The sequence below is a fragment of the Nyctereutes procyonoides genome, unplaced genomic scaffold, assembly GCF_905146905.1.
Source record: "Nyctereutes procyonoides isolate TBG_1078 unplaced genomic scaffold, NYPRO_anot_genome, whole genome shotgun sequence".
Classification (NCBI taxonomy): domain Eukaryota; kingdom Metazoa; phylum Chordata; class Mammalia; order Carnivora; family Canidae; genus Nyctereutes; species Nyctereutes procyonoides.
The window spans coordinates 5,903,888-5,918,332 of NW_026575124.1; the positions used below are offsets into that span (position 1 = coordinate 5,903,888).

The 14,445-nt window shown below is 35.4% G+C and overlaps 1 protein-coding gene and 1 pseudogene across 1 annotated transcript; both read left to right on the forward strand.

Annotated features, from left to right (window-relative positions):
* The first annotated feature begins 865 nt into the window (after positions 1 to 865).
* LOC129517412 (olfactory receptor 6C74) lies at positions 866 to 1,714 on the forward strand. Its single transcript, XM_055337223.1, has one exon. The coding sequence runs from the start codon at positions 866 to 868 to the stop codon at positions 1,712 to 1,714; it is 849 nt and encodes a 282-aa protein (XP_055193198.1).
* A 6,926-nt stretch (positions 1,715 to 8,640) lies between these two features.
* LOC129517271 (olfactory receptor 6C74-like) lies at positions 8,641 to 12,339 on the forward strand (annotated as a pseudogene).
* The last annotated feature ends 2,106 nt before the right edge of the window (positions 12,340 to 14,445 follow it).

Below are 14,445 nucleotides of genomic sequence, written 5' to 3' on the forward strand. Positions count from 1 at the left end.
GGAAGAGGCCACCATGGTAACAGAGCAGAACAATGACACGGAAACAAATTACCAGGTATGAGTAGATAACATTTTTTTAATGCCTTGTTTTCTATAACTTTCCTGCAAAAACTAAATAAAGCACGCTATATAATATAGTCATCATGCATGAGGATATACTTCCTATCTGCTTGGGTCCATAGCAGTGAAAAGAGAATAACACGTGAGTGAGACAAAAGTAAATGCAAGTCTTCAGGAAAAAGGGAACAGCAGACCTACAGGTGGTCATGAGGATTTCAATCTTGAAGAGTTTTCAGAAGTTTGGTGAAAGCACCGAATCCCTACTTGTATGGGCGTCAGATGTTTAGTTCAAGTTCATGTTCTTTAAAAGGCCAAGAGTCCTCAGCTGAAATCTGACTTGCAGAACCGTAAGGAGCAATCAACAGAAAGGAGACATATTTAACAAGAAGAATGAGTCACTTGATGGTGTAAGATAATTTAATATAAACTAAATAGACTGGAAAAAGTTGCAACTATTGAAGATGTAAGTCAAAATATTACGACAATTTTTCCATTTCTTTGTTTCTATTTTTATATGACTTTCTCAATGCCACATATTATTGGTTTGGAATACCTGAATTTATGACACTTGAGAAAAGAAACTCAGAGGCTTGCATTAAGTTAGTGAAATCTTGAGTACAAATTACACGAGTGAAACTTTAAAGGCTGTTACTGTTGACCAGCAGAATCCTGAGGGAGTTTGGATGTTAGGAGCAACAGGTATATGGATGATCTCAAGCTAATAGGCATCTCCCACAGACTTACCCCTTCACTTCTCATTTTTTTCTTAATCTTCATTTTATTATTATTTTGGTAGAAGTCAGCCATGAGAAACCACACCACAGTAACAACTTTTATTCTTCTTGGACTGACTGATAATCCACAATTGCAAGCGGTCATTTTCCTTCTCCTGTTTTTCACATACATGTTGAGTGTCACTATGAATCTAACCATAATCATCCTCACCCTACTGGATTCTCATCTAAAAACACCCATGTATTTCTTCCTCCGAAGTTTCTCATTTTTAGAGATCTCATTCACAACTGTCTGCATCCCCAAATTTCTTGTCAGCATGGCAACGGGTGATAGGACCATTTCTTACAACAGTTGTGCGACACAGCTGTTTTTTACTATTGTCTTGGGTGCAATTGAATTTTTTCTTCTGGCTGCCATGTCTTATGACCGCTATGTTGCCATTTGCAAACCCCTGCATTACACCACCATCATGAATGACAGAGTCTGCAACTTGTTGGTCTTTGCTTCATGGTTAGCTGGTTTTATAGTAGTCGTTCCACCGCTCCTTGTGGGTCTCCAGCTAGATTTCTGTGCCGCCAACACTATAGATCATTTCTTCTGTGATTTTTCTCCTATATTACAGCTCTCTTGCACAGATACAGATGTAATAGAATTAATGGCGCTTCTCTCAGCCATTTTGACCCTCCTGGTTACACTGGCATTCGTGATCCTCTCCTATGCAAACATCATCAGGACTATTCTGAAGATACCTTCTTCTCAACAAAGGAAGAAAGCCTTTTCTACATGTTCTTCTCACATGGTGGTTGTATCCATTTCATATGGCAGCTGCATCTTCATGTATGTGAAACCCTCTGCAAAGGATAGAGTATCTTTAAATAAAGGGATAGCCCTGCTCATACCTCTGTTGCCCCCATGTTGAATCCCTTCATTTATACACTGAGAAACAAACAAGTGAAAGACGCTTTTATGCACATGACCAAAAAGATGGAGATTTTCTCAGTGAAGTGAACCATTTTGGTGTTATCACTGAGATCGTGAGTAAAAGACAGCAAGAAAGGTGGGGTGCTTCAATGCTTGTATCCAAAATAATATTGACTATTCTTCCTGACATAATTTTCAAGTGGCCTGACTAATCTCCAAAGCCTAATTCTCTCCCCTATCTGTCCCTTATTTGGGCCAAAATCATTTGTGTCTTTATTTGGTGTTTTATCTATTTCCTCTTAAAATTCTCTCAGAGGAAGACAACGTTAGACTTTAATTTTTTCCATGTTCCTTTCCACTGTTGTGGAATTCAGAGATTCAATTTTACACATATTCTATATAGAGTTAATGCACCACCTACATTTTTAAAACTTAGCTGAAAAGCACATATTTCTAGGAACCCACAAACTGTCACTGACTCAAGGCAAAATAAAAAATAGGAATAGACCTATAACTATGAGGGAAATTGAATCACTAATCACTATGTCTTTAAATAATATGGATTTTTTTTGTTTCTGTAAATAGAGATCATGGCAATCATTTCAAACAGTTTCTAAATTTCTTTACCTTGTTATTATTATTCTTTATCACACACTCTACCAGTAAAAAAACAAAACTCAAACAAAACACTTAAATTTCATAGTATATGTATATTTGTTCATAAATTATATATTTACTATAGTATAGAATATTTAAACATGTTAATAGAAAAATAGAAATTGAGCAAGGAAATTAGGCAAAAGAATCAATATATTTTATAGTATAACTGTGATACAAATTAATTTTAATGTTAATGGTACAACTATTAGATTCAAGTTGTTAAAACACATATTATTATATTTGCAAATATCAGCTTAATTTTGTGATAAATTATGTGAAAGTCTTATTCTAAGCCTATTTGATCTTTATACTTGCTAGGGCCTTTCATAGCTCAAAATGGACACTTCACAATGCATGCCACTCACATCAGAAGAAGTGAAAATGACAATAATTTTTCTTCTGTCCTATTTGAATTTTTTTGATATTAAATTACTACATTTCTGTCTTCTCTAATGTAAATCTGCTGCCTAAACTTTTATTTCTATATAAATCGTTTCAAAGTGGACAGAAAGTCTTTATTTGGAATATTTTAATAGAGATTAAAATATTTCCAAGTTTTCCAAATGGGTGGATGAGCGTTTTCATACTCAATGAACTTATATAATCTTCAGTAACAATAACCATGGCAATAATTTCAAGCAAACAATTTTTAAATTTCTTCAGCTTAATGCATTTCTTTTTGAAAACCTGTTACTTTTTATATACTATTAAAATTCCATGCATTTTGGGATAGAGTGGTGGGGAAATGTCTTGATGCAAGCATACTATTGATGGGTATTTGTTATCATAGAAAAGAGAAATTTGGAATATGTCTACTTGTAATGTATATTTAATGTGTATTTAAAGATGTGTATTTAAAAATACTTTGTGTGAGAAATTCTGATTCTCTGATACATTTTTTGAAAATATACCATTAAATGCTTCCTCCATTGTCCTATTCTCCCTACTTCCTCTTCTGACCCTTTGAATGTAAAAACCATCCCTAGAGAGAAGGCTGTACAAAAACAGCCTGTGGGCTTGTCCTGAAGGTTGTGGTTTGCTTGTCAATGGTCTAAATTACATCAAGAAGCCAGAGATGGCCCTAAAGCCAGGATGAAGGTCTGCTATCTTGTCTACTTTACTATATCAAGGTGATGCAATCTACCTGTTATGTTCTATTAGTCCATAAAAATAGGTTCAAAATTCAACAACTCAGTATTTAGTCCCAAGACTGTTTTGGATTTAAACTAACAAATGGAACATAATTTAAAACACAGTTGCAATTGGTGTTACCAACTAATTCAGTATATGAATCTACTGTCATGCTTTAAGATTCATCTGGGGTAGGGCAGGTAAATATTTTAATTAAATGGCTATGTGGGATGGATCACCATTCCTACATCATTTTCAAAAGTATTTGATAGTAGTAGCAAATACTGCAATTTTGCCAAGGAAAGATGCTTTGATGTATTATTTGTTAATGAGGGAAGGTGAACTCCATGGTTTTCTACTTGGCTCTGAGCATATCTGTGTTAACAATATATTTAGGATGATTTTTCACATGCAGTAGAAACACTATAAATACCCCACTTTCATTTCAGACCAGCAATTACGATTCCTTTCAATGCTGTTCATACCTAAAAGAAAGAAAGAAAAAGAAAAGAAAGAAAGAAAGAAAGAAAAAAAGAAAGAAAGAAAGAAAGAAAGAAAGAAAGAAAGAAAGAAAGAAAGAAAGAAAGAAAGAAAAAGAAAAAGAAAGAAAAAGAAAGAAAGAAAGAAGAAAGAAAAAGAAAGAAAGAAAGAAAGAAAGAAAGAAAGAAAGAAAAAGAAAGAAAGAAAAAAGAAAGAAAGAAAAAGAAAGAAAGAAAGAAAGAAAGAAAGAAAAAGAAAGAAAGAATAACTCTAATGTGTGCAAATTAAAAAAAATAGATCCAGGATCTTAAAATATAATGCAGAAAGATTTAATTGTATTATGAATGTATGAAACAACCTCACTGAATGGAGAGAGGGGAAGAAAAAGATGCTAACTTATGTGTAGAAATGAGTGAATTAGTAAGACTCAAGTCAAAAGTCCCATATTCTGGTTGATGAAGTTGCTTCTATAATACATTTCTATTGTAATGGAATAATTGAGTCATTGGCAGATGGTAGGAGCCATTGTTTCACTGTTGGAGTGATACATATGAGCAAGAGGACAAATGTAGAATGATTCATGTGATATTGGGTTAAAGTGGAAGATATTAGTATGAATTCATGAGTAGCTTAACGTAGATACAGAAGGAAACATATGCAAACACATATTTGTGTGTATAGATCTGGTTAGGTATAAACATATATTCCCTTGCTCGTCACCTGAGAGTATCCAGAACAGACAAATTCCAATAAAGTGAGATATCTAGAAGTTGCTTGACAAGTACTTCTCAAAACTGTCTTGGTTATCAAAATAAGAAATGTCTAAGAAACTGTCACAGTCTACAGGAACCTAAGGTTACAAGTCTAATAAATTTAATGATATCACCCAAAACGTTGTTATCTTATTGCTTTAACAAACTCAAATTAGTTTGGTTGGTACACATTCTAGGTGGCAACATGGCCACAAAGAGTCTATAGATGTAAGCTTAATTCTGGATAAGTTTTATAAAAATGTCCTTGTCCCTCATGCACCTGACCCTTCTAGCTGAAAGGTCTGAGTATCTGTAGGGAATAACTGGAAACCAGGGAAATTACAGCCCTGGAATGGACTGCTCAGATTTTGTAGAAGTAGAGAGAGAGAAAAAAACCTGGCATCAGGCAGGAGGACACCTTAGACCTCAGAAGACTGTTAATAATCTTTGTCATTAAGAAGTGTTCCCAGAGTTAGGAGTCTCCCATGTTCTGTCTCCCTTACTGAGGGGGGCACTTGATGGGATGAGCACTGGGTGTTATTCTATATGTTGGCAAATTGAAGACCAATAAAAATTAAATTTAGAAAAAAAAAAGAAAAGAAAAGAAAATTAAGAACTGTTCCTAGAGCCTACCTACAGAAGACAAATACTCCAGTGCAAAGGCCTTAAAAATACTTGCCTGTCAGGTAAGCCATCCTCCACCAGATGGTTCTGTGAAGGCAACAGAGACAATAGGGGACCATTCTAGCACTCCCTTGTCACTTCTCTCACCTTCTTTCACCCTCACGCAAAATACTTCTTTTTAAAATTTATTTTAATTCCCATAAAATTAACATTTCAATATTCACTTCAGATGTACAACATAGTGAACAACAATTGTATACATTACTCAGTCGTCATCACATTAGGTGTGTTATTAATCCCCTTCATCTATTTTACCCATCACTCCACTCGCCTTCCCTCTAGTAACCGTTTGTTTGTTCTCAATAGTTAAGAATCTACTTTTTGGTTTGTCTTTTTTTCTTTGTTTTGTTTCTTAAATTCCACATATGATTGAAATCCTATGGTATTTGTCTTTCTCTGACTTATTTCACTTAGCATTATATCCTTTAGATTCATCCATGTTGTTGCAAATGACGAGATTTCATTTTTTTATGACTGAGTACTATTCAATTGTATATATATATAAAACATACATAATATGTATAATATTATGTATTACATAATACAATATTACTTATACACATATTATTATACATAATAATAAACAAATATTAATATATTACATAATAATACATAATAGTAATATACATAATACATATATTATATTATTTTTACATTATATTTATATTTTTATATTTTATATAAATATAATATTATAATTGAAGATAGATATCATATCTTTATCCATTCATCAATCAGTAGTTGCTTCAACAATTTGACTATTGTAAAAAGTGCTGCAGTAAACATAGGGGTTCGAATATTCTTTCAAATTAGTGTTTTCATATTCTTTGGGTAACTACCCAGTAGTGGAATTAGTGGATCATATGGTAGTTCTATTTTCAATTTTTTGAAGAACCTCCACAGTGTTTTCCACAGTGGCTGCAACAGTTTGCATTCCCACCAAGAGTGTACAAGGTTTCCTTTGTCTCCACATCCTCACCAATATGTGTTCTTTCTTAGGTTTTTTAGTCAGCACAAAACACTTCGAAATATCTTCCTCACTCCTATTTTAAGTCATATACTGGAGCAGACAAATGTCACGTGGCTGACGGCTTGAACAAAAAGGACAGACTGGATTAAATATACTTGCAGTCCCTCCAAAAACAAGTTATTGAATCGGGAGGCCACAGTCTTACTAACCAGCTGAAAGCTGTGTTGGAGGCACTGCTAACCTGTAATATAAATGGTGCACGTTTAACTTGGCTGCCAGCCTCCAAAATTGTAAATTCTTTCTAAAATACTTCGGGCACTCTTGGGTTTCTACTTGTGTGAGTCTGGTCATTGGTTTGCATCGTTTTGGAGGACACTGTCAGTGCATCTTGGGAGTGATAAAAGAGATCAGCAGATTAATCAGAGAGGTCAACAGAGGAGCAGACCTTGGTGAATTTGCAGCAGAAGATGAGGTTTAGAAATGAGGGGTGGATTTTGGTGGGAGGACATTCTGAAACATTTCTACATATTTTGATAGTTTTTGTTCTGGACTCTCTATTCAAGAATGTTTTGTAATAGATTTAGGAGATTGTTTCCCCTTAGCAGAATATTAAAGATACTGTCTTCTAGTAAGGCAAAATTAGGCAGATTTTTCTCTTTAAAAGACTGATAATTGCTAGCTTAGAGGATCCTCAGGCTTAGATGTAGGTGCCTTGTGTAAACCACAATAGCCATTAGGGTCCTTCCCTGCAGGGAATTTAGGGGTAAAGGGAGCTGATGAGAACATGAAGCTCCCGCTTCCTGCTATATAATAAATAATACAGTTTTCTGTCATTGACTCAGTAGGATATGGCTCTGTCAGTATCTATGAAATGATGGTGGGTCAACCTGTTAGACTCAAGGTAAAAGTTCAGACCCTACTCAGGTTTTGATTAATACCATGGATTTGGTAGAGTATGAGAAAGACAAATATCACAGCACTTTAAACAATAGTGACTTTATTTTTATCTTGTTTAAATGTTAAGGCTGCTATGTTGAAACTCCTCCGTGAAGTCACTGTGTTTCTAAGTGGGTAGGACCTGCAATTGTGTCAGGAACCTGGGTGTGCTCTCTCTTGCTGAGTAGTCCGTGTATTCCTGGTATGGTTACCCATGCTCATGGCTCCAAATGGCTTGCCATCCCATGTGCTGATATCATCACAGCAACGAGAGAAGGTAGCGAGGAAGAAGAGGGCAAACCCCTTTTATCAAAGGATAATACTTGGAAATTGCACAACATCTCCTCTTATATCCTTTGCTCATAATTTAGTCACATGGTCACAACAAGTTGCAAGGAAGGTTAGCTTACATAGATAAATATTCCTTTAATACAGAGGAAGTGGAGAATGCTTGAGTGTCATGAAATATCAGTTTAAGTTCTACTAGACCATTTTGTAAAGATTATTTGGAGGAAAGACTGAATTCAGAATTGGAAAAAAAAATATACATAGAACATAAAATGTCAGGTATTTCGGGTACAATTGACAGGCCATGACAGGCTAATAAATTCTCCAACTAATATTGTCACTTGTTATTAACAAGTAAAATAATCTTTTCTTTTTCAACTTCCAATTTCTTGTATTTCTCTGTACTTGGGATATCAGAATACATCTGTGTGGAAGGCCAAACACAGATTAAGGAAATCTATACTGAAAGCTTTGGAGACATAATTAAAAGTAGTTTTGAAAATATATATATATATATAAATTTCTTCTATTATGTATTTAGTGCTTGGGGAAAACTCACGTATAATGCATAAATTTGTGACCCTTTGGGAATTGTGTTCTTGGATCTCATATCCTCTGGGAACTCTTCCTAATCTTTAGATATTTTCCTTCAGGGCACAGAAGGCATAAATATTCAATGGGATTAAGTGTTGATGAATTTTATACAGCACTGTGAATAATACTAAGAAAAGCATTCAATATATAAAAAAAGTAAATTGTAGTAATGGGGAAATTTAATATACTAGTCTAAAAATCTGGGGAAAAAAGCCCTAAAACCATTTACAAAGTTGTGGTGAGTAGATAAGAAAAACGATCATAGATTGTGGGGTAGAGGGATTCATTCAATGTTAGTGTTGTCTGTTTAGCATGATAATAAAAGAGTTAAAAATTGAAACAGAGCTACTTTGAATAAATTTGTTTAACAACTTCAAGAAAAAAGTGTGCTGTTTAAGTGTTTGGTAGACTGATTTAGGACTCAAAACGATGAAAGCAATTGGTATGTCTAAAATTTAAAGCCATATTTTCATTAGATATATTTTAACCCATTTTCTCCTATTTTTACAATTATGGTATTAACCTTATTTTTTTTAACCTTTAAATTTTGATTTAAGGGAAATCAAGAAAAAAGAATACAATGAAAATTTAGTATTGAAAAATTACCTTTTAAAAGCTTCCCTAGTATTCACAAGCTCTAACCTAGGCCTAACTTCTAATGGTTTTGTAACATGACCGTGCTAATGTTTGCACACGCATGTTGGGGGGACGGTTAGTGTGTGCATCGTGGAAGGTGGACAAAGAAATAACCTGACATAGTAAAAGCATGATTTAGATGTTTTAGATATAAGCATTCCTACAGTTGTTGCCATTGGAGTAATTTTTGTACATGAATAAAAATGTATGACCCATCATTTCACGATGACGTGAATGTAAAAGAAATGTGAAGGAGAAACAGCAGTCCTCTCTTTTATTCACTCAATTAGTAACATGACTTTGACAACAGATCTTATTTTTTATTTTAGAATCCTCCTATAAATGCCTCTAGGTATGACTAGTAACAAATTTTATTTGTACTTGTATGTTTATTTTTACTTCTATGTCTTTGAAATAATGTATGTTTTTGAGATTGGAAATAATTATATTGATATTCTCAGAACAGAAAACATAGTCTTATCTGGGGCCCATTATTAAATTTTAATCATTTTATGTATTTGATATGAAGAAACTGAGGAAAGAAATCTTCCTTGGAATCAATTTTTTTAAAAGCACTATAAACTGACCTATAATCATTGGTAGAAATTGTACTTTTCAGAGGACAACTTGGAAAAAAAATACTCTTTCAAACTGATCTCTAATTTGATAGCTGTGCAAACCAAAATAATCTGATTACCTTGTTTCATATATGCCACGTATTGTAATAACTATGCTTATTTATAGTTCGTATTTATTTAATTATGTGTTAGCTTGGGCAGCCCGGCTTGCTCAGTGGTTTAGCACCGTTTTCGGCCCAGGGCCTGATCCTGGGGTCCCAGGATCGAGTCCCACGTCGGGCTCCCTGCATGGAGCCTGCTTCTCCCTCTGCCTGTGTCTCTGCCTCTCTCTCTGTGTCTCTCATGAATAAATAAATAAATAAAATATTTAAAAAATAATAATTATGTGTTAGCCAGATATTTGAATATTCTTATGATAGGGAAAATACACGTCTTCTAAAATTTTGTCTGTGACTCACTCTGTTTGAAATTTACCACATACCTCTTCATCTCTTTTAGGTCATGCTGATCACAAAGTGTAAAGCATAGAAGCAGATGGAGAGAAATTTTATGGTAAACATTTTCTTATAGTTTTTATTTACTATACTGACTAATTTACATACTTTAATTTTAAGATTATTACAAATTTTAATGCTTTAATCTTCTTTTAATCCTTACTTAATAATTTGCTTCTTCCAATTTTTTCCCTAAGCTTACTATCCTCTTTTTTTTTTTAAATCTATTTATTTATTTGAGAGAGAGAAAGAGACAGAGAGCAGAGGGAAGGGAAGAGGGAGAGGGAGAGAAGCAGACTCCATGCTGAGCACAGAGTCAGACTCGGGTCTTGATCCCAGGGTCCTGAGATCATGACCTGAGCCAAAATCAATAGACCACCGCTTATTTGGCTCGGCCACTCAGGCGCCCTTCACTCTCCTATTTCTAAAACCCCTTCATACTTCTCTAGGTTTCCATAAAGCTTTGTCTATATCTTCTTTCCCCCACTCATATGATTCCGTGAACCAATATTTATATATTTCTATCTCCTTCTGTATTCATTACTGTCATTTACTTTTTTTTTTCAGAATCATAACCTTGAAAGGAAACCTGCACTTTCTTTTTATACACACCACATGCTGATTTTGTTTGGGAATACACTGTGTAAGAGTGGAGATGATAACAACATTGATGGGATGGAAATACTACTAAGGCCAGAAAACAAAATTAGTCAGGATATTTCCTATTCACTTCTCTGAAACTGTATCTCATTAGCCATGAAAGAAATGACAGGAGAATCAAGCATTTGAATATAATTAGTTTAGTAAAATGATAAAGTTGTATTAACCCTGTTTATTGATGATTGGGAGGTATGTGTGTGTATATTTTATGAAAATCATTTCCTGATATGCCTTAATGACAATAATCGGTTCTAGAATGCAAACCTCTTAATTGAATAAGAAATGATATCCATCTCAACTCCTGCATAAAATCAAGATAGAGGAAGAATTTTTTCCATGCTGTGAAAGTATCTCTAATTTCCCTCTGATATTTCCTCTTATATAAAAACAATCAACAATTGCTATCATCACATAGATTATTCTCTGGTAGAACTGCAAATTAAAGATGAAATTCTCTGTCCAGATACTCTGGAAATGCAAACTATTGTTTATCCCGGCAAATCCATCTTTCAACACATGAATAAACATTATGTTATTCTATTTGAAACATCATTTTGCTAACTTTACCTTAAACACTTAAATCACTGTCATTTTTCCATTGGGATCATCAATTTCTCTCTTTCTTTTTTCTTTCCTATTTAGACCTGAGAAAGTAGAGGACAGTGGTGGGAAACCACACGCAAGGGATAGTGTTTATCCTGGCAGGTCTGGCTGATGATCCACAATTGAAAGTTGTGTTATTTGTCTTCCTGCTTCTCACCTACTTGCTGAGCATCTTTGGCAACTTAACCATCAGCACACTCACCCTGGTGTTACTCATCTCAAGACCCCCATGTATTTTTTCCTTCTCATAAATTTCCTATACTACAACATGCATCCCTAAATTGTAGATCATTTCTACTGTGACACAACCCCCTTGCTGCAGATTCATGAAAGACACACAAAGAGAGAGAGAGATGCAGAGACACAGGCAGAGGGAGAAGCAGGCTCCAAGCAGGGAGCCCCACATGGGACTCGATCCCGGGTCTCCAGGATCACGCACTGGGCCGATGGTGGTGCTAAACTGCTGAGCCACCCAGGCTGCCCCAAAACCATTTCCTTTAATTGCTTGCAGCTCAACTGTTTTTTACCTTCCTTCTTGGTGCATCTGAATTTTGCTTGCTGGCAGCTATGTCCTATGACCGCTATGTTGCCATTTGTAAGCCCCTGCATTACACAACCATCATGAGCAGTAAGATCTGCATGCGACTTGTCTTCTGTTGTTGGCTTGCTGGGTCTTTTGTCATCTTTCCACCTCTCCCCTTAGGCTTAAATCTTGACTTCTCTGCTTTCAATATTGTTGATCATTTCTACTCTGCCACAACCCCCCTGCTGCAGATCTCCTGCTCAGACACACAGCTCTTAGAGACAATGGGATACATCTCTGCTTTGGTGACACCCATAGTCACATTGGTAATGGTGATAATATCATACACCTATATTGCATTAAGAATTCTAAAAATCCTTTCAGTCAATCAGAGGAAAAAGGCTTTTTCAACATATTCTTCTCACATGATTGTGATATCCCTTTCTTACGGCAGCTGCATCTTCCTGTATGTTAAGCCATCAGTCAAAGAACATCTTTTTCCAAGGGAATTGCAGTGCTCAACACTTCCGTGGCTCCACTTTTGAATCCTTTCATCTACACTTTTTGGAACCAGCAAGTAAAAACTGCCTTCATGAATATGATACACAAAATTGTTTCTTTCTCAAACAAATGAGTATCCTATTATATAATATAGATTGAAATGGACAAAGAAGTTTCAAATAATGCCAGCATATTCAATAGCAGCTTTCAATACACAGATTCCTCTTTTTTTCCCCTTTATCCCTATAATATCTTAATCTCTTTCAAGTTTTATTCACAAAAACTGTTCCACAGAAGTTAATGTTCCCTATATTCTTTATTAGATATATACTTTTTTTGCATCTTATTTCCTTTTCCTTCTAGATAAAGGAACAACATTGAACTACATTTTTCTTAAATTTTTATTTATTTTTTTTTTTACCAAATAGCAATACTTATTTTATTTTTTTTTATTTTTTTTTATTTATTTATTTTTTATTTTTTTTATTTTTATTTTTTTTATAAATTAATTTTTATTGGTGTTCAATTTACCAACATACAGAATAACACCCAGTGCTCATCCCGTCAAGTGTCCCCCTCCGTGCCCGTCACCCATTCACCCCCACCCCCCGCCCTCCTCCCCTTCCACCACCCCTAGTTCGTTTCCCAGAGTTAGGAGTCTTTATGTTCTGTGTCCCTTTCTGATATCTCCCACACATTTCTTCTCCCTTCCCTTATATTCCCCTTCACTATTATTCATATTCCCCAAATGAGTGATTAATAAGGCAGGAAACCACAAATGTTGGAGAGGATGCGGAGAAAAGGGAACCCTCTTACACTGTTGGTGGGAATGTGAACTGGTGCAGCCACTCTGGAAAACTGTGTGGAGGTTCCTCAAAGAATTAAAAATAGACCTGCCCTACGACCCAGCAATTGCACTGTTAGGGATTTACCCCGAAGATTCAGATGCAATGAAATGCCGGGGCACCTGCACCCCGATGTTTCTAGCAACCATGTCCACAATAGCCAAACTGTGGAAGGAGCCTCGGTGCCCATCGAAAGATGAATGGATAAAGAAGATGTGGTTTATGTATACAATGGAATATTACTCAGCCATTAGAAACAACAAATACCCACCATTTGCTTCAACGTGGATGGAACTGGAGGGTATTATGCTGAGTGAAGTAAGTCAATTGGAGGACAAACAGTGTATGTTCTCACTCATTTTTCTTAAATTTTTAAAAGACTTTATTTATTTGTTTGACAGAGAGAGAGAGTCAGAGAACACAAGAAGGGGGAATGGCAGAAGCAGAGGAAGAAACAAGGTTCCTGCTGAGCTTGGAGCCCAATGCAGGGCTGGATCCCAGAACCCTTGGATCATGACCTGAACTGAAGGCAGACACTTAACCAACTGAGCCACCCAGGCTCCAGAGCTACGTTTTTCAACATGTCTCCTTTGTCTTTAATTTGTAATTAGTCAAGACTATAAAATGTTGTTTAATTTGAATTATACTTAATAGTAACTTAATAGTAACACACTATTCCAAGGTTATTACCGTCTTTATTTGTAATCAAGTTTATTTTTTTAAATACTGAGTTTATTTACTTTCTCATTTTATTTACTTAAAGTTAATTTTCATTTATTTTTCTATAATATAGTTTAGTAGTAATGATTGTGTTTAAAGTAATTAATTTACAATTTTAACAGACATTGCTGCTATAAACATCGGGGTGCAGGTGTTCCGGTGTTTCATTGCATCTGTATCTTTGGGGTAAATCCCCAGCAGTGCAATTGCTGGGTCGTAGGGAGGGTCTATTTTTAACTCTTTGAGGAACCTCCACCCGGTTTTCCAGAGCGGCTGCACCAGTTCACATTCCCACCAACAGTGCAAGGGGTTCCCGTTTCTCCACATCCTCTCCAACATGTGTGGTTTCCTGCCTCGTTAATTTTCCCCATTCTCACTGGTGTGAGGTGGGATCTCACTGCGGTTTTGATTGTATTTCCCTGATGGCCAGTGATGTGGAGCATGTTCTCATGTGCCTGTTGCCCATGTCTATGTCTTCCTCTGTGAGATTTCTGTTCATGTCTTTTGCCCATTTCATGATTGGATTGTCTGTTTCTTTGCTGTTGAGGTTAATAAGTTCTTTATAGATCTTGGAAACTAGCCCTTCATCTCATGTGTCATTTGCAAATATCTTCTCCCATCCTGTAGGTTGATTGTTGACTGTTTCTTTTCCCGTGCAGAGGCTTCTTATCTTG